This window comes from Podarcis pityusensis (assembly GCF_964106645.2).
Source record: "Podarcis pityusensis genome assembly, chromosome: 6".
Taxonomy (NCBI): domain Eukaryota; kingdom Metazoa; phylum Chordata; class Lepidosauria; order Squamata; family Lacertidae; genus Podarcis; species Podarcis pityusensis.
In genome coordinates this window covers 51,773,111-51,791,594 of record NC_138030.1, presented here as the reverse complement: position 1 = coordinate 51,791,594, position 18,484 = coordinate 51,773,111, and the positions used below count along the sequence as shown (strand labels likewise).

Here is an 18,484-nt window from a genome sequence, read left to right as displayed (position 1 = left end):
ACTCTCCAGCAGGCGCGCTCTGGAGCCCGGGGCGCGGCCCTCTCTCCGCGCGCGGCGGCGCTCTCTTTCGGTGCCCCTCATTGGCCTGCTGTGTGGTCTGTAATTAATCCCCCGCCGCAGGGTGTCGGGGAGTTACACGTCCTCGCCCAGCAGGGGAGCCCCGGCATCCCCGGCTAATCCCCGTTTCTTGTCGCTCTCCTCAGGGGGCCCGCCGGCACCTCCACCAGCCCCTCTTCCTCCCTGTCAGATTCGCAAGTGGCTGTGCGCAGGCCTAAGACGGGGGAGGAAAGCGGCCATCGCCAGGGCAGGCGGTGGCGTTCGCCAATTTACAGAGCTTAACCCCGCAGCAAAAACTGCACAACGGTCCCGCTCGCCGCCTCCCCAAATTCCCCAAGGCTCTCATGACTCTTATGTGGGGAAACCCGGGAAGGGGCGGAAACGGCTGGGAGGGTTGCAAGAACCACGCCGGCCGAGATAAGAGAAAGCGGGTGGGGTGGAGGAGAGGAGCATTGAAGAGCAGCTCCGAGGTGCTGTGAAGTCGCGGGATTTAAGCTTCCCTTCCTGCCCCGCTTTGCATGACAAAAAGCCCAGCTGCAGAGATGACACCGTCCCTTCCCCCCACGCCAAATTCACCTCCCCAATTACCAATCAAGCCCATTATGCGGCTACAAAAGCCTTCAGCTCCGAGGCCCACCCAGGCAGCCAACATACAGACAGTACATCCTCGACCCATGAATGGAGCCATTTTGCCAGAGTGTTCCGTCTCTCCTCTTCTATTAAACGCAGCCCATTGCTGTTACTGGGAAATAAATACTAGTAACTGCTGCTATTTGAGTAAAGTGAAGCTCATGGCTTTTGAGGGCCACAGTCTCCATTTAGCATTGGGAGCAGGCAGACCCTGCTGTTTTGGAAAGCTTATCTTCAAAAAGTGCTTCGCAATCCCCCAGAAAAACGTATATTCCGGGTTCTGTATTCCCACCCCACCCCTCAAATTCTTTTCAGAATGTCAGAACTCGGCCTGTCTTAGCAAACTGTCTCTAACAGCTAGCCAAGCACAGATCTATTTCCCTCAGCCAAAGCGGGACAGCTTTGGTGAAAGGCTTTAATGAAGGTGGTACCAGAGAAAGCCTAAAATCAAATAGAAGCAGGAATTAGCAGGAGTGTGGCCCCTCACAGTCAGCGAAGCAGAGGAGGGGCTGACTTTTCCTAAACCTCAGCATCATCTTATGTTATTATATTATCTCATGGGTGTAGCCAAGTGGGGGCAAGGTGGGGCAGCTGCCCCCCATCAGGTAAAACAATAGAAATACTTAACTGACTGATCAATCACATTGGTTCTGCCCCCCCCAACATAGTTCTGCCCTCGCCCAAAAAAATCCTGGCTATGCCAGGCCATGGGATTATATTGGGCTCCATTGTGCCATACCGATATGCTTTGGACAGGTAAGGAGGATAGCTGAACAATTTGAACAAAACAATCTTAGAATTAAAATGGTCAGACCACTCCTTTTAATTATGGTGCCATAATGCCCACTGGTGGCCAGAGCTGACCACTGCAACTGCTGAGACAAGACTTGGAAGAAGAAAAGTGGGTGGAGGGAGTATTGAAAACTTTGGACTGTAGTTCTGCACAGAAGCAGGCATGGAAATCACTACAAAGAGGAGGATCCTGAACTGTAACCTGAGGATGAAGTCATTAACAGTGTTGGTGTGTAATGAGGGGACAGTGTAATGTAGTACTAAGAATTTATGGTGCTATTGCTTGTGGATTGAATATATCCCCCCCCCCCAGATTGAATAGATTTTTAGTACATTATGTGTGCTAATTGGCATATCAATACCAGGATGTCTATGTCATCAAGAACTGTTTTTCAAATTACCGGTACTGTATTAAGTACATAATTATCACTGTACTTTATTGCATTTCCTTTCCTTATTACAACCCTCCTCCCCAAACAATGTGCATCTAAACCTATAGCTCATGATAACACTACACACATCTGATGCAGTGGATGGTAGTCTATGACAGCTTATGCTAGTCATTAAGGTGCTGTAAGATTCTTGTTTTCGCTGCAAAAAACCCCAATACTCCTCTAGAACTTATAATTAAGCTGTGGCCCTCATGTTTATCTTCAGCTAGAAAGATTGACAGAGGAATCTTATAAACATCACCTCAGGTCAATGGGATTTGCTCCCAAGTAAGTGGGTTTGGAATTGCAGCCTAAGGAGAGGTACAGGTTTCAGAAGAGAATTAAGACTATTTTAAAATGTTAACTAACAACAAATATATTTTGCAAGTGTCTGAATCTCTTGTTTGACATCTTTCCTGAGAAAGAAACCAGAATTATTGAATTCTGGAATCCTACATGCCATTGTCCACTTGCTGGCAACTTGTGTCAGAAATGAAGAGTTTTTCACCATTCCCATTTTTTGTTTTGGGCTCACTAAAATCCAAGGGGGCAGGCTGTCCATTTTATTGTATCTGCTTATCAATAAACTGCAAGCCTCACACTTGGTAATTTATTATATATACACATACATGCTTTCTGGATCTTAATAGTAAGAGATTATTGCATGTATGAACTATGTAACACAGAAGAAATGGTTAACAAGGCCTCAAAATAGACTCACTCCTCCCATGGGCTCACATCTGTGTCAATAGCCACACAGTTATAAGCCGCATAACGCAACTTTTCCTCGCAGACTTTCGCCCTATAAGTGAAAAAGAAGAATCACAATAACATTTTCACATACCTTCTGGTCATCCCAAACTCATCTCTGACTCCCCAAGATGCTATGCTTCTGTAATTAACACCCCACATTGCTGATACTCCCATCTCCATGCATATTATTCTCAATGGCAGCCACACTTCCCAGTACATTGTCCTATTTCTTAGCCCTCCCCCACCATAATCCGCTTTGCATTGCCACACTATAAACTGGGAATATCATGTCCCTGGTCACTTGGTGATACTCTAGGCACCTTTAAGTCACCCAATGTTCTTCCCATAGCACGCCTCCCAAACCTTTCAGCTGCCTTTCCCAGGTCCAATACACCCTTGCCCAAGAGATTTATAGAACAAGACTTACGAAGCATAGTTTGGCAAAAAAAGTGTGCTGGAGCAAGTGGAAGATTCAGGAAGTGCATCAGTGGTTTCAGAGCTTTGAGAGAAGAGATAACAAATCAATGAGATCTGTGGAGAACACTTTATCACACAACAGAAATACAAAATGGCTGCCAATCCATCATCACTCACTCTGCAATATGATGCACGTTAACAGAACATAAGGAGAGCCCTACGCGTCAGATCAAAGGCCCATCTTGTTCAGCATCCTTTTCTCACACTGGGTAGCCAGATGCCCATGGGAAGCCCCCAAGCAGAACTTGAGCACAGCAGCACTCTCCCCACCTGTCATTCCCACAACACTCACCCTAATTTGTCAGGATAGATATAAATCCGAGCAGGAAGTCGGCTTCTTCCAGTAACAAACCTCAGGAAGCGACTGCGATCCTCTGAGGGGAAGAGTACACAACCATCAGAAACTCCCAGGGACATCTCACCAGAAGTCATTATCCACAACAAGCTTGCCCAGTATGCATGTGGGAATGAAAACAAGACCCAAGCTTTGAATGGGAGCCAGTCAATGTTCGAGGTGGGAGTAAAAACTGACCCTCCTAAACAGGGGGAACCATTCAGTCGGTGGAGCTGTTGTAATAGCCTGTTTGGGGCTATTTTCCTCCACTGCCATCTCCCATTGCCACATTGCTGTGACTCCCTCCAGGTTAAAAACAAAACCACTTTCTGGGAGTGGTTATGAGCCACAGTGGGAGGAGCCTCTCAAAACCCCCTGAACCTGCAATTCATAGCACAGATTTCTTCACATCATCACTCCACAACAGTGTGCATTTACTAACATCTACTTACCATTAGTAAAGTTGTTCAAGGCTTCCCAGAAATACTGAATTCTAGTATCTGATGGTTCAAAATCCTCAAAGCGAGCTGTGAGAAGAAGAAAAACAGATACAGTGGTACCTCGCAAGACGAATGCCTCGCAAGATGAAAAACTCGCAAGACGAAAGAGTTTTTCGTTTTTTGAGTTGCTTCGCAAGACGAATTTCCCTATGGGCTTGCTTTGCAAGACGAAAAACGAAAAAAATGGAAACGTCTTGCAAGTTTGTTTCCTTTTTCTTAAATCCGTTAATACCCAGGGTGACTTCGAGGAGCAACTCATAGCACGCGGTGTGGTAGCCTTTTTTGAGGTTTTTGAAGACTTTGGTGATTTTGAAGACTTTGGGAAACCGTGCTTCGCAAGACGAAAAATTCGCAAGGCGAAAAAACTCGCAGAACGAATTAATTTCGTCTTGCAAGGCACCACTGTACATGGTGCAGGTTACGGAGAAAAATATTGCTGGCACAGAACCAAGGTCCAACTGAAGGGGAGAGGGAAAGATGGTATGCCCATTATTTGGGCAGAACACATTAAGGAAGAAAGGGATATATACCTAGGCACATGGATATGAGGTGCTAAAATGCTAGCTCAAAATCATAGTACAACCCACTGATATGGCATTTGTACTGTGAATCTCCACTCAGTGCAGTAGCTGAATGTGGAGTCGCCACATGTTTTATGATGACATCATGCGGTATGTTACCCATGAAGAGTGCAAGGTCTCCCACACTTACTGAGCTTCTTTAGAGCCTCAACGGTAACTTCAGGGTCACCACAGACCTTCTTCTCCAGTTCCTGCCAAGTGAGCAGATCCAGTACTGCCTGAGGCACTACCTTGAGAAGTCCAGCCTGCATGGCCGCAAGCTGAGAGAGTCAGGAAAGAAGAGACAGATGAGATGGGGCAAGGAACCACAAGTCAGCACCAAAATCCTATTGCCCAAATGCTATACTGAATTACCTGCTCCTTGCTCTCATTTAGCCGTGCCTTCTGCACCAGGCGGATGAAATCCAAGCGGTCCTCATAGTGCACCACAGTGCGAGTGCCACCAGGGATAAGCTCCACCATGCACTGGTCGCTCAGCACAGTGGTGTATGTCAGCTCATGCCCAAACTTGAACTCAAAGGTCTCTTTGTCCATTCCTTCCATCATCTCCAGAAGCTTCACCTGAAAACAAGGAAAGGGATAATCTCACCTATGCCCAAGAAAGCAAGGAAGTGGCAGACAGGGATTTTATAAAAAACCATAGCCATCAATAAACAGTTATTATAAGATATTGTCAAACACTTTCTATCACCTGGAAGCTTGCATTATGTCTAAAACTGTGCAGCTGTTATGGTTGGAAGCTGCAGTATTTGTGTGTGGACCATTGCTATGTGTGCAACATCATGAAATGTTGAAGGAAGTTTACTTACGCACCCCTTCACCCTCCCCACTGGCAGATTTAGAAAACAAAATGAAGCCAGCTGCTCTGCCATGCCAGTATCCAAATCCACAGGCCATGCAGACAAATGCTAAATAGAAATCTGCACCCCATGTTTCAATAGCGACTCCTAGATACACGTCCTGGTGACTCACCAGCACAGAGTCAACAGCAGGGAAGTCCTTGCTCCAGCTCACTTCCTCCCCTGTCAGTTGCTTCCAGACAAAGCCAGGCAGGGCCAGGACCTTAAAGATAAGAGGAAGGAGAGATGCAGCACTGCAACACATTGCCTCCAGATGTGGTCTTTTGTATCCCACTATGCTCAAAGGAAATGTTCAGGAAGGAAGACAAGGCAGTTCCTAGATCTGATTTTATAAGAATACTTGCAGTTATGAATGATTAGAAAACAATTTGGCACAGTTTGGCACAGGAGAAGGAAAGTCTGGCTTCCACTACCGGTATCAAAGAAAGATCCAGCCTTCATCCTATACTCACCAGGAACTCCTTGCCACGCAGGGCGGCTCCCATGATTTGCCCAATCCACTCATATTTTGTGAACTCTTTGCAGGACGGGTTGGGGACATACATGTCTCGGGCCTCTCCGGTACCACTGCCCTGAAACAACAGACAGTTCAGCTCAAATGTCCTGATAGGGACATAAAAATGAATGTTAAAACACATGTACAATCCAGTCTCTCTGCATTAATTTCCCCATGCAATAGTGGCACACTAAATTTCCACACTGACCAGGACTAAGCAGAGGGTGGATACAGCAGGAATAAAAGTTGGATTCTGGGAAAGCTGGAACCAAAGGACAGTGCTTTGGTGTCCATATTCTCCCTCAGAGAGCACTGCTACCTAAGCACTTTCCTTTCTCCAGAGCTTGCCCGAATCCTCACATTGACAGTCTCTTGAGACTCATGCTGCTCTAATATCCTTAAGAGGAGGAAAGGGTTAGCTTCATCAGGGAGCAAGCACCTGGTTGGACGTGCGGACGAAAAAAGGCAGCGGCACTGGAGTCTCAGCTGAACTAGGACACAGCTCCTCAGACATATCAGCAATGCTGTCTCGGAAACCGCCACCTGGGAGAGAGAGCACATGGAAGTGTGTGATCAGCTTTGCTATGTTGTCACCACCTGCTTGCGTTCCTGAATACATTAGCTGGATTTCAGATTTTCCCACTCCCGCTCTTGAGGCCTACCCAATTTTCTGTAGGATGCAGAAAACCCTGAGAGGACACAAGAAAAATATTTGAAACTATGTTTTCTCCCCACCAAAATCTCTTCACACTTGGCATTCTCCCTGGTGGACCCACTGGAGGAGGGGGGCTCAGGCCTCCGTTGAAATCTTCTGCTGTAACCAATACTTCGATCCCCTTCAAGGATGCAATTGGTTTAACAGCCAGCTCAAAGGCAGCAGCAGAGTTCTCAACACTGAACCGCTGTACTACAAATCACCATCCTTATTGTTTATGCTCCTAACCAGAACTCTGTTCAAATAATAATAATAATCTCCAAAACTGACTCAAAAGAAAACCCAAATTTTCAGCTTCAAACTCTGGAAACTGTCAGAGATCAAATTTCTATTAGCTACCATTTTGGACTACACAAAGTGCAAAACTTACCCTGATCAATGATGCCCTCAGCAATGAATTTACACTCCCACCACTGGTCATAACGTAGCGGCCACCTGAGATGAATGAAAAATGGTCACTTAAACCCACCTGTGGAGGTTTGTGGGAGGCACTGCATTGCTGGTGAAAGTGCAATTATTCTAGCGCCTCTTTTTCCCAGTCTTTTGATATATTATTATTATTTCCATTTCATTTCTATACTGCTTTATATTTTTAAGAAATATGGTAATAGCGCCATATTTCTGTGTGGCCCAGAACCTACTAAGGTCCTTGAATAACTGGTGTGTTGCAAATATTTGCAGCAAGCTCTCATTTATAAAAATAAGGCTCTGTTTTCTTTCTGAGGATTCAGCTTTCACTTTACTCGAAACTTTGTTGTGCTTGGCATTCAGGTACTTAGGCTAGAGACACCAAGCTGGAAGGGGCAGGGAAGACACAGGTGGCTGCTGGATGAAAAAACTCACCTGTAATCCAGGGCCTTCTCATACTTGTCAGAAGGTTTTAGTCCCTCATATACCTAGGAAAGCAGACAATGCAGCAGAGGCATCAAGAGAAGAATCCTGGGCAATGTGCTTACAGATAGCAAAGCAGGAATAGGCATCCTCTGAAGGTCTTGATGAATTTGTTACATGACGACTGGCAACAGGCAACATGCACCAAAGATGTACAAGAAGTTCTTTTGCGCACTGCACAGTCAGGCAGATCCCTAACAACCACCAACGTATGTGTAGCAAGGGACACACATTAAATTAAAAAGCTAGTGTGACAAAGTGACTAGAATAGCTAGGGTTGGATGTAGGAAACCCAAGTTCAAAACCCTGCTCAGCCATGAAGTTTATTTAACACACTTGGGCAAGTCACTAACCCCACAATATTATGAATCAAAAGGTATAACCTCATTTATGTCAGCTTGAGCTCATTGGTGAAAAGACAGGATAAAACAAACAGTAAACAAGCAATGAACTACAATTTCCAGTTACCCCAATGCCTTAGAAATGAGAATGAACCATAAACACACGATTCCTGCAAATCTGAACTAACATACACCTTGAAATTAGAGTTTAGAGAAGCGTGAACTAATTGGTTCTGGGAAAGGTTTGAACCAGGTATGTTAGTTATTTAATCCCATGTGAAAGAGGAAATAATCATCATTTTATCATTTTATCTGAGGTACATTGTGCATGTGCGTCACCAGCAGCCACTGCTGAATTTCTTCTTATATTATAAAGTGAGGGGCTCCAAAAACACACGGCTCCCATTAGCACAGTAAAAGAGCAAAATGGCTAGGGAGGGGCGAAGGGACTGTGAGCTCCTCTCCCTGAGCCTGTATGCTCATGTATTCATGCTAAGCCAGGGTTCGGGTTAGTGTGACATGTAAACCAGGCCACTGAGTGGGACTCCCAACCACACAGAAGCTGCATCGCCCTGCAAAACTGTTTGCTGAGCTTATGCTCAGAGATGGATCTTGCTTTGAAGGTATAGGCTGAAAAAGCATTTCTGGAGTACAATAGGACAGAACACATGTTGCAGGTTGCAAAGGCAGAAGACTCCCCCCATCCCTCTTGCCACAGAGTACCTGCTAGTGGGTGAGCTGGCCTTACCTGAGTGAAGACTGTGTTTTTACAGCTGGGGTCAAGTGCAGGATTGTCACGATGCTCCATGGCCAGGCGACGGTTGATGTAGAGCCGTGGCATGAAGTTGGGCTTGCTAGTCTCTGAGTCTTTGAGGCACTGGGTGATTAGCACTGTACGTCTTTTGGACAGCAACAGGAACTGTTTGATGTGCTATCACGGGCAAATCAACACTGGGTCAAAGTCAGGAATATCCCGCACAGTCCTTCTCCTACTTTACAAACCAGCTGGCTCTACTGCCAACATCACCGCAAACTATTCTAGCTCCTCTCTTTCCCAGTAGGAAATCTTTTGATATATTATTATTATTTCCATTTCATTTCTATACTGCTTTATATTTTTAAGAAATGAAAAGTCTCAAAGCAGTTTACAACCTACCTTGAAAGATCAGATAATAAAACAATCCAGAATGAAATATTACCGAAGAAAGTCAAATATAAAGTAGACATTCAAAGCAATGGTTTATTTCCCCAAGATAGAAAACACAGAAATTGGGAATCAGAAAGTCCCTCGCCTCACCTTGAGTTGGCTGAAGGTGCCAAGTGTGTAGTCCCAGGCTGGAACAAGATGGTGAAGAACACTATCCAAGATCTTGATAAACCTACCCAAACCAAAAGCGCAATAAATAAATACCAACGTTGCCATCTGCAATGGCGGCAGAGTAACCAGACGTGTTAAATTTGACCCCTACATTTACTCCTACATTTCTTGCTATCTCTGTTGGCTTCCCTCCCTATTTCACCCGACAAGCTGATTAAGCAGGTGAGGATTTACAACTACAGGTGAAACAAAACAAAAGGAAACAATAAATAAATTCAATAGGGTTTTACAGCACAGACACCTAGTGCTGTACCACAGTGCATGTACACGCACATGCTCAGCCCACTACCACCACAATGACTGTGGGAGCTCTCGCTCTTTGAGGCATTTCATATTGCAAAACAAAGAAATGCTGTCAACAACAACGGCAACACCGAGGCTGGAGAATGTTCCTCAGCCCTGCCCTGCTCCATACCTCTGGATGATCACAGCCCGCCGATAGAGCACATCAGGGTCTCTTCCCTCCAGGCGAGGATACCTCACCAGGTTGGCTGGCTGAAACATATCTGCATTGAGCCCCAGTTCCCGTTGCCGAGAAGATTTTATCTTTATTCCCCGTAGCCGAACATCTATCCCATCATCTGTATTAAAAGGGAAGAACAAAGCAGCTTAAGACACATCGGTCAAATAGGGAACTGTTTCTCCAGGAGGCGGGAGAGAAATACTGGGGGGAAGAGTAGGGATGAGGGTCTCTCTTTGGGTCACTCTAAGTGACCCATGGTTATCACAAATTGGGGGTGGGTGACTACTGGAGAAATTCCAGGGCTTAATTCATCACTTGCCACAAAAACAGCAGACCTGTGGTGGCTTAAAGATTAATAAATATATTGTGCCTTTTCTGTTTTTCCTAGATAAAATAATCACAAAAAGGCATCCACCAAAAGGGAAGCACCAGGGCAGCTGTCAAAGCAGTGAACCACTAAGGAGACTAATAATAATAATAATAATTTATACCCCGCCCATCTGGCTGGGTTTCCCCAGCCACTCTGGGCGGCTTCCAACAAAATATTAAAATACAATAAATCATCAAACATTAAAAACTTCCCTAAACAGGGCTGCCTTCAGATGTCTTCTAAAAGTCAGATAGTTTTTTATTTCCTTGACATCTGATGGGAGGGCATTCCACAGGGCGGGCACTACTACTGAGAAGGCCCTCTGCCTAATTGTACTCTGACTCTAGATGCAACCTGCCAGGGTACGTAACTACAGAGGGAGTGAAATTCCAAAGTGGAGCATTTAGAGAAAAGCAGGGAGATCATGGCACCCCACCTCCCAGGGATTAGTAGGCGCATCCCCAAACTGACACCCACACACCTCTGCATTCCACAATGCGGATTTCAATGACAGGCAAGTGAGCAGTCATGTCTTCCAGCACACACACATCCCCGATGTAGCTCCTGGAGACACAAAAACATCTATTTCCTCTTGCACAAGGTAGTCTTACTACCCCCTTCCAAAATAGAAATCCTTTAACCTTACATGCTCAGGGGAAGTTACATCAAGGTGGATGTGGGAGCCAGAAACCAGAACTCCTGGGATCCGTTTCCAACCTTCTGGGTACCCTAAAGAGACCCATCAATCACCTTCAGATGGTTTTCGAAGGGAGCACAGGGAACTTTTATGCTCATGAAGGTAGTGGGTTGGGGTGAACTACACTGTATGTTTCTCCCTGAGACACTGTAGCACGCAATGGTAGCTTTATGCATTACCTCAGGCATATGAAAGATGCCAGGAAATGTCTCCTCATAGTATAGAGCAGAGATGGGGAGTCTGTGGCCCTCCAGACTGTATCTCCCATCTTCCCTGATCTTGCTGAAAGGCAACTAGAGAGCCACAGTTTCCCCATCCCTTGCATAGATAAATATTTACTACACTTTAAAAAGTATTGCATTTTGGGATGGCACTTTACTGTGGACCTCCAGTCTGCCCTGTGTGTGGCTTTATGTTTTTGCCTTTTGTACTTTATGTAACTGCTTCGATTTAGCCTTGAGTCGCAGCTGCATTTGTACATTCTGCATTTTACTGGACTGGTATAAACATGTGTTAGTTCTCCAGGTGCTGTAGTGTTTGACCGGGGTTGGTGGGTGGACTATTAACTATGTTCCTTGATGTTCACTTATCTCTGAGGTCATATACTGGGCCCTGATTATGTGTCTTTGGGGTTATAAGGGTGTGAACGCTTATATATCAGTTGCTATGGACAGAGGGAGAACTAATGGTAGAAGATGGATAAACTGGGAGTGTCGTGGGCATAGCCAGGGGGGTGCACGGGGGCAGCTGCACTTGCCTCAAGCCAATAAAAAAAGTTAATAATAATAATAATGAGACATTTCCTTCCTTGAACCCGTTGGGATACAATAGGCTACAAGCTCAAAAACAAAGAGATGTCCATTAGCCGCTAACACTTCAGGTCTAGTATTCTGTTGCTTTTCTTCACCATCTGATTACAATAGAACCCCTTTCACATTCACTTCTTCTCTTCCCCTTTCCATGCCTCTTCCCCTTTCCATGCCTCATGAGGTAAAATCAAAGGTGCCATACAGGCATAGGCTAGAGCAGGCATAGGCAAACTTTGCCCTCCAGATGTTTTGGGACTACAACTCCCAATATTCCTAGCAAACAGGTCAGGGATTATGGGAATTGTAGTCCCAAAACATCTGGAGGGCCGAGTTTGCCTATGTCTGGGCTAAAGAAAGAATCTGAGCCAAATTTAGGCTCAGTTTCACACCTGGTTTTCCTCAACAAGCAAATTCTCTCTCTCTCTCTCCCCCCCCCCCGCCTCCCTCGTCTGACTTACTCATCAATGCCCACGTCACTCAGCTTCTTCAGGTTATCCCCCTCGCCACCATACACAGCCACCCTCTTGGGCATGAAATTCTCATCTGTTGTGTCCACAGTCAGGAACAGCTTCCTGAGGGAGAGAATTAAAGGGTAAACATGAGACAACAATAAGATATAGGACAAGCTTATGGCTTTTAAAACTACTTCCCAGAGCTCCTATGAACAATGGTGGGTCCAAATATGTCCAAATAATGCTCTTTGCATTTCACTGCAAAGAGCTGAGAAATGTGGGGAAAGCAGGGGAAGGGGGGGGGGACCTGGCAGGCAAGAGAACTGGCTATGAAGCTTCCCCCAGGCTGGACCTTTATGTGGCTTGGAGGAAAGGCTTAAACCTTCCCAGGAACGAACCAAAAAGGGCCAGAAAGACTCAGCCATTTTGAATCGAGAAGGGTGGTTTTTGTACATCACTAGTACCACATTCTGCACAAACCTATGTGATCACAGAAATCTTACTTAACGGAAAAGCCAAGGTGGGTGGAAGAAGAGGTGGGAATGCCTTTGTCTGCCATATGGAAAGGAGAGGGCAGATTCAAACAAATATTTTGCTGCAAACCTCAAAAGGGCCATTCTGAAATTGCTCAGCATTCAGTTTCATGGCAGTGGTGGAATCACAGTGGTATACGTGAGAAAAGATAATTCCTTTGTTGTTGTGATGGAGGCACAAAATAGTAGTAGCAATAATAGTTTAATTTTCTACCCACCCTTCACCCTGAGGTCCCAGAGTGGGGAACAACCATTTAAAATACAGCATTAAAACAATTTAAAACAACTTACAGTCACAAAAATAGGGTGGGTCCCAAAAATATGCATCTCAAGTGTCAAAGGCCAGTTTATAAAGAGGTACATCTTCAGCACCAAACTTAACGCCTCATAGCACCTAACTAGAAGTCTTTTCCATGATTCTCTCTTTGGGCAGGAAGAAGCCCAAGCACAGAACAAGACCAACATTCATGTGCATTAACATGACCCAGCTGCTCTCGATGTAGCTTTCACACTCAGTGAGAGCAGAGGAAACAGGGTTTAACTACTATGGTACTTATAGGAAGTAGCTGATTAGGCCAGGACAGCGAAGTGTCTGCCAGTGATGTCCCCACACATAAGGAATAGGCTAGTAAAGGATAGGGAACTCACTTGATAATGGTCCCTTTCTTCATGTTGAGACGGACCCAGTGCTGACCCTGAGACCCATCACTCTCCCAGTAGGTGTCTGCATGGTTGTCTGTCAGGCATGAAACATTGAATTCTTCCTGAGGGAAGCAAAGACACACTGAGGGGAGTTAGAAATATCCATGTAATAGCTTGCTTTCAGGCAACCCACAAGATCCCTCCCAAGAGGATGCCAACTCTAGAACCTCAGACAGGAACTTTTAGTTCCAGACACTCAGGCATCCAGCTGCACCTTCCTACTATCCCTGAAAATAACTGAACCCGTCTTCCTCCCTCAAGGCTTCCTGGATTTTTACCACTCTCCATTCACCTAGGAGAGGCAACCTGCAGATCTATGAAGAACGGTAGAGGAGACACTGGGCACAATGTCCTAGCACTGATCAGGGTAGTTAAGCGTTATCAAATTTCAGAGAAAGACTTGATGACCACTAAAATCAGCAGGTGGCCAACTTAATCTGAAAGTTTGCAGACCTATGCCAAGACAACACAGAATTCAGAAGTGTATATATTCCTACAACTATAAAAGTTGATCAAGTAAAACACATTATTTCACACATTATTTTATTTCATTTTCTGGAACCAAGAGAACAACTGTCTAATAACCCATTCCAGGGGCCGGTGAAGTTCATTTCATGGGTAGAGCCCTACCATTAGATAGAATAAGGCAGTCGCCTCAGACAGCAGATTCTGGAGAGTGGCAAGATTTTGGAGGACAGAGCTGTGTGCCACATGGCCTACCCTGTACCCCAAAGCTAGCCTGCTGCCCCCAAGTGTGGCTGGCCTGTCCCCAGTGTTAAAATAAGATTCAACCGCCGGTCTAGTTGTACATAGCATTGGAAGGGAGTATCATTTTATCCTTTGCCTCAGACAGCAAAATCTCTTCATTACCAGCAAAGAGACACCCAGAGTCTGTTTACACAAATAAGTTATCCTGACCTAACAAATTCTTAACTCAGTTCACCCTAAGGTTATAGATATCAACCAGAAGTTATCTGTTGTCACAATCTGGCTGGCTCCCAGACTTAATAAGCAGCAAGTAGATGTTGTCAGTTTACAAGCAGATTTATTAAACACTATCATTGTACTCAGAGCAGCTCCCATGGGCTACTGTCTCTTTCAAGATGTTGAGGCATCTGGGCTCTGATTTCGGCGCCAACAGGAAGCACGCCAGAACCTCGCCTTCCACTTCCTTGATTGACGCCTTTCCCTGACCCTCGTTAACCTATGGGAACAGGGAGATTCTGGCTGGCCTCCTACCTTTTCCTCTGACGAATCATCCCTCCCCTATGTTGTTGCTAGGGTCCGCTTATCAGCGACTTGGCCTCTCTCCAGCCTCCTCTTCTCCGGCTGAGGAGAAGGGGTTGCGGGCGACTGTCTTCAAACAGCTGAGAAGGAAGCAAAACGACTCCTTCCTCCTCTGACTCTCTGTCCCCCTCATCACCCTCATCGTCCCTCTGGGAAGCCCTGTCCCTGACATCTGCCTTTGCAAACCCTTTAATATTAGCAAATGATGGCCTAGTGGTTAGGATGCTGAGGCAACAAGGGACAGTATGCTTGAAGGCAAGGTCTCTATGCAAAGGAGCCTGGTTGATAGTGACACCTTACCGTGTAGGAGGACACATCAATGCTGTCCACATATTGCTTGATGCTGCCCAGATTCTCATCTTCCTTGCCGATGTGGTCATAGAGGAAATGCACCAAGTCCTCATCACATTCGTAGCTCCATGTGGGTGGTACAAATCTAAAATGGCAATAATTGGTGTTAATAGTACAGGATGAGAGAAAGGGCTGGGTTTACAGAAATTTACATCCCTGATCATGCTCTCCACTACCCAATTATATCCTCCAGGATATTATTTTTACTCCCACTTCTGCACAAGCGCTACTCCCAATAGAATTAAGTCCTCAGGCATACAAAGCCTGGATAATATGTAGAAACGTCCAGTGCTGCGGGCCCAGTTACCACTTTCAAATTAAGTGCACTGGCTGCCCCACTTTTTCTTATTGCTGTAAAGGAGGTTGCATGCCCTTTACCGGAGTCTCTCTACCGCAGCTGCATCTGGCTCCATGATTTTTGGTTTTGCTCCAAGACGGAGGGAATATGTTAAATCCACCACCTGCTCCCATCTGGAAAAGGGAAAAAGGCAGAATTAACAACTATAAACTTCTGTGTAAGCAAACAGAAATAAAAAAAGTTCTAACTGCATTATTAGCTACTAAAACAAGGGATAAGTATCTGAGAATAATTCAAAGGGTTGATATATAGCCCTTTGTTTAATGCTACAGAGGATCTAATTTATAATGCTTATAGTAATAATAATTTTTGCTGCTATTAAAATGAAAAACCTTCCATTAATTAGATAAAACAACAAAATGGACACACAGAATTTAACACATCTTAGACTTACTGATAAGGTTTGAGCCAAGTGATGTGTGTGTTTGTGCGTGTTTGCATACATTTTTGACACAGTTGTGAATATCCCTTTTTTACAACTTTGGGAGCTATGGACAGGAGTGACAGTGTTTGCAGTGCAGTAGCTGTACTCCTTGTTCCCCCAAAAGACATTCAAAGTGAGGGCAACACTTCCTACTTTCACTCTGAATTGGCTTCGTTACATCACCACAGTCTAATCTGATTGGCTGTTTTCCACTGTAATGTCACTACACGGCTTATTTGATCCCCAATTGGCTACAATCCAGAAGAATAGAACCTCTCTCCCCCTTGGCACACAAGCTGTAGATCAGAGGAGGAAATCAGCCATCAGGAAAGAAGCAAACAAGAGATGAACCACCTGAGAACATATGCCACTCCCCCCCCCAAAAAAAATCTTTGAAATTTTGGTACTGATACAAGTTTCTATTAGAAACTAAGAATTGAATGTAGGCAAAGTGCTCTTGGTTGATTCCATTAGCAAAATGATAGGAAGCTACTAATTTAGCTTGCAACCATAGGTATTTCTGAATGTCATACATTCATTGATAGTATTATGTATTTGTTTTGGCCACCTCATGAGAAGAGAAGACTCTCTGGAAAAAACTCTGATGTTGGGTAAGGTTGAGGGCACAAGAAGGGGATGACAGAGGACGAGATGGTTGGACAGTGTTATAGAAGCTACCGACATGAATTTGACGAAACTCTGGGAGGCAGTGGAAGACAGGAGTGCCTGGCGTGCTCTGGTCCATGGGGTCACAAAGAGTCAGGCACAACTAATCGACTAAACAACAACATGTATTTGCTTACAGCGAGTGCCTTCCCCAATGGTCCTCCTCAAAAGCCAATCAATGCAAACAAAATGTGGAGATGGTTTTCAGTACCTAATTACAGGCTTATAATCCACCCCAAAGAGTTGTTGCTGCCTCTGGATTCTCTCCATCGATTCCACTGGCACCAGCCTGTCCCCACCATCTGCATGCTTACACATGAGTACCCAGCCTTCCTCCAGATCACAGCCAATCTTGAATTCCTCCAGCTGCTCCTATGAGGGAAGAATATGAAATCGTATGTCCAGTACAAAATACGACATTGGAGATAACTAAGAAATCCAAACAGTTTATCAAATCCTCATACATCATACAAAGAGATTTACACAGATGGTTAGGAACACTGATTATCCATAGAGAAATGCACAGCTCCTACTAATTGATTAAAAACCAAAATGCATGTCTTTAGTCTGTGCTAATGAGTGTCTATGACTACTTTTTCTGGTCTCTACAGACCAACAACAGTCCCCTTTCTCACTTGAAAGAATGCACATGCCTGTACTGTCAACAAAACGGTATTAAACTGTCCTTCCAATTATAATTATAAGAAATTTGCTGAATTCTAAAAGATTGTAGGAGGATGTCCAGGTATACATGTATAGGAATTACTGAGGTTTACTAGCACATAGCCTTTGAGGGCCATGCAGTTATCAAAAAAATCTCCCCAACTATGATAAGGAACATTGTTGGTATTACAGCTGTTTGCATATTCCTTACTGTTGCTATTTCCCAAGTGCAAAATGTGGCAGCCAGTTTATTGCCACACTAATACTAAAAGGGAAAATGATAACCAAGGCAGAAAAAAAAACATATGGGCCAGGAAAAACTGAAAGGCTCTTCTGTCAGCTAAATTTGTATCAAGGAACCATAAAACTAGCTGATAGTAATCTATGTCTGTAAACAGTGCCAGTCTCTGAGAAACGTAGGAATACTTGTGCCCTGTGACACCATCCTTGAGTGTGCATGTAGGACACAGCCCCAAAAAGCAATGGGAAAGAGAGGATGAGATGCCTATGTTTATCTCTGTTACATGTGTCTTAAGCCTACATCTACATTTGCTCTAGCATGCAAATTATGTAAGTTGGGGGGGGGAGGTGTCAACCCTAAAACATTTGAAATTGTAATAACGGCTCAAGTGCCTCTGAACATGGGTAGAGTGCATTTCCATCCTCTTCAAAAAGCATCCTGGCTGGGTTGCCAGTTCACACCAGGAATTAAGGACAGCAGGAATCATTACATGGTCGGAGGAATGTGGCGCTAGCAGGCTGGAGCCCTGGCAATTTACCCTCCTCGAACTTCCGCGTTCAGCGGGTGCGGGTGCCCGTGCGCTGCAGGCCCCGCCGGAGGCTACACCTTGCCACACTCACCTTTGTCAGCTTCACCCAGAGCCCGTGCCCGTTGCAGTATTCCTCGCCGCTGGCTCGGATGCACGAGCCCTTGCGCAGCTCGATGGTGCCCCTGCCCAGGCCCTTCCTGCCGCCCGACCCGGAGCCGGCGCCGGCCTTGCTGGGGTTCTCCCATACCGACAGCAGGGTCCGGCCGGAGGCCGAGGCGGGCCCGGGGGCGCTGGGGTCCTTGCAGATCTTATACTGCACCTCGCGGGGCACGTAGCACAAGGCGGCGGGCAGCGGCTCCGCGCGCGTCAGGCACCCGATCGCCTCGCTCAGGAAGCGCAGCCGGCCTAGCAGCTGGTGCGGCGACTCGCCCGCCGTCGGGGGCATCATCCTGGCCGCCTGCAGCCGCCGAGGCGGGGTTGGCCCAGAGGGAGCAGCCGCCGCCGCAGGAGCAGCTCCGCCGGTTGCCCCTTCCCTCCCGTCCCGATTCTGGCAGCCGGCGAGTCTTTCCCCAGCGCAGCGACCGGGAGGAGGGCGGCTGCGGCGGCTGCTTCCTGCTACTCTCGCCCTCCTTCCTCCTCGGTTCTGCCGGGTGTACCGTAAAGCAGCCTCTATCGGCGGACGGCTGAATGAGCAAGCCTAGCA

The 18,484-nt window shown here is 45.9% G+C and overlaps 1 protein-coding gene across 1 annotated transcript; it reads right to left on the bottom strand.

The window, feature by feature from the left end:
* Positions 1 to 2,506: 2,506 nt before the first annotated feature.
* Positions 2,507 to 18,403, bottom strand: HECTD3 (HECT domain E3 ubiquitin protein ligase 3). The gene is made up of 21 exons (XM_081009372.1): positions 17,873 to 18,403; positions 16,560 to 16,720; positions 15,279 to 15,371; positions 14,850 to 14,985; positions 13,209 to 13,324; positions 12,034 to 12,147; positions 10,551 to 10,633; positions 9,652 to 9,817; positions 9,156 to 9,237; positions 8,607 to 8,789; positions 7,470 to 7,522; positions 6,997 to 7,061; positions 6,351 to 6,454; positions 5,868 to 5,987; positions 5,528 to 5,617; positions 4,910 to 5,116; positions 4,686 to 4,815; positions 3,927 to 4,001; positions 3,433 to 3,514; positions 3,091 to 3,162; positions 2,507 to 2,712 (listed from the first exon to the last, which is right to left on the bottom strand). Exons 1-21 carry the CDS (start codon positions 18,227 to 18,229, stop codon positions 2,628 to 2,630), a joined length of 2,574 nt encoding a protein of 857 aa, XP_080865498.1. The 5' UTR covers positions 18,230 to 18,403; the 3' UTR covers positions 2,507 to 2,627.
* Positions 18,404 to 18,484: the final 81 nt, after the last annotated feature.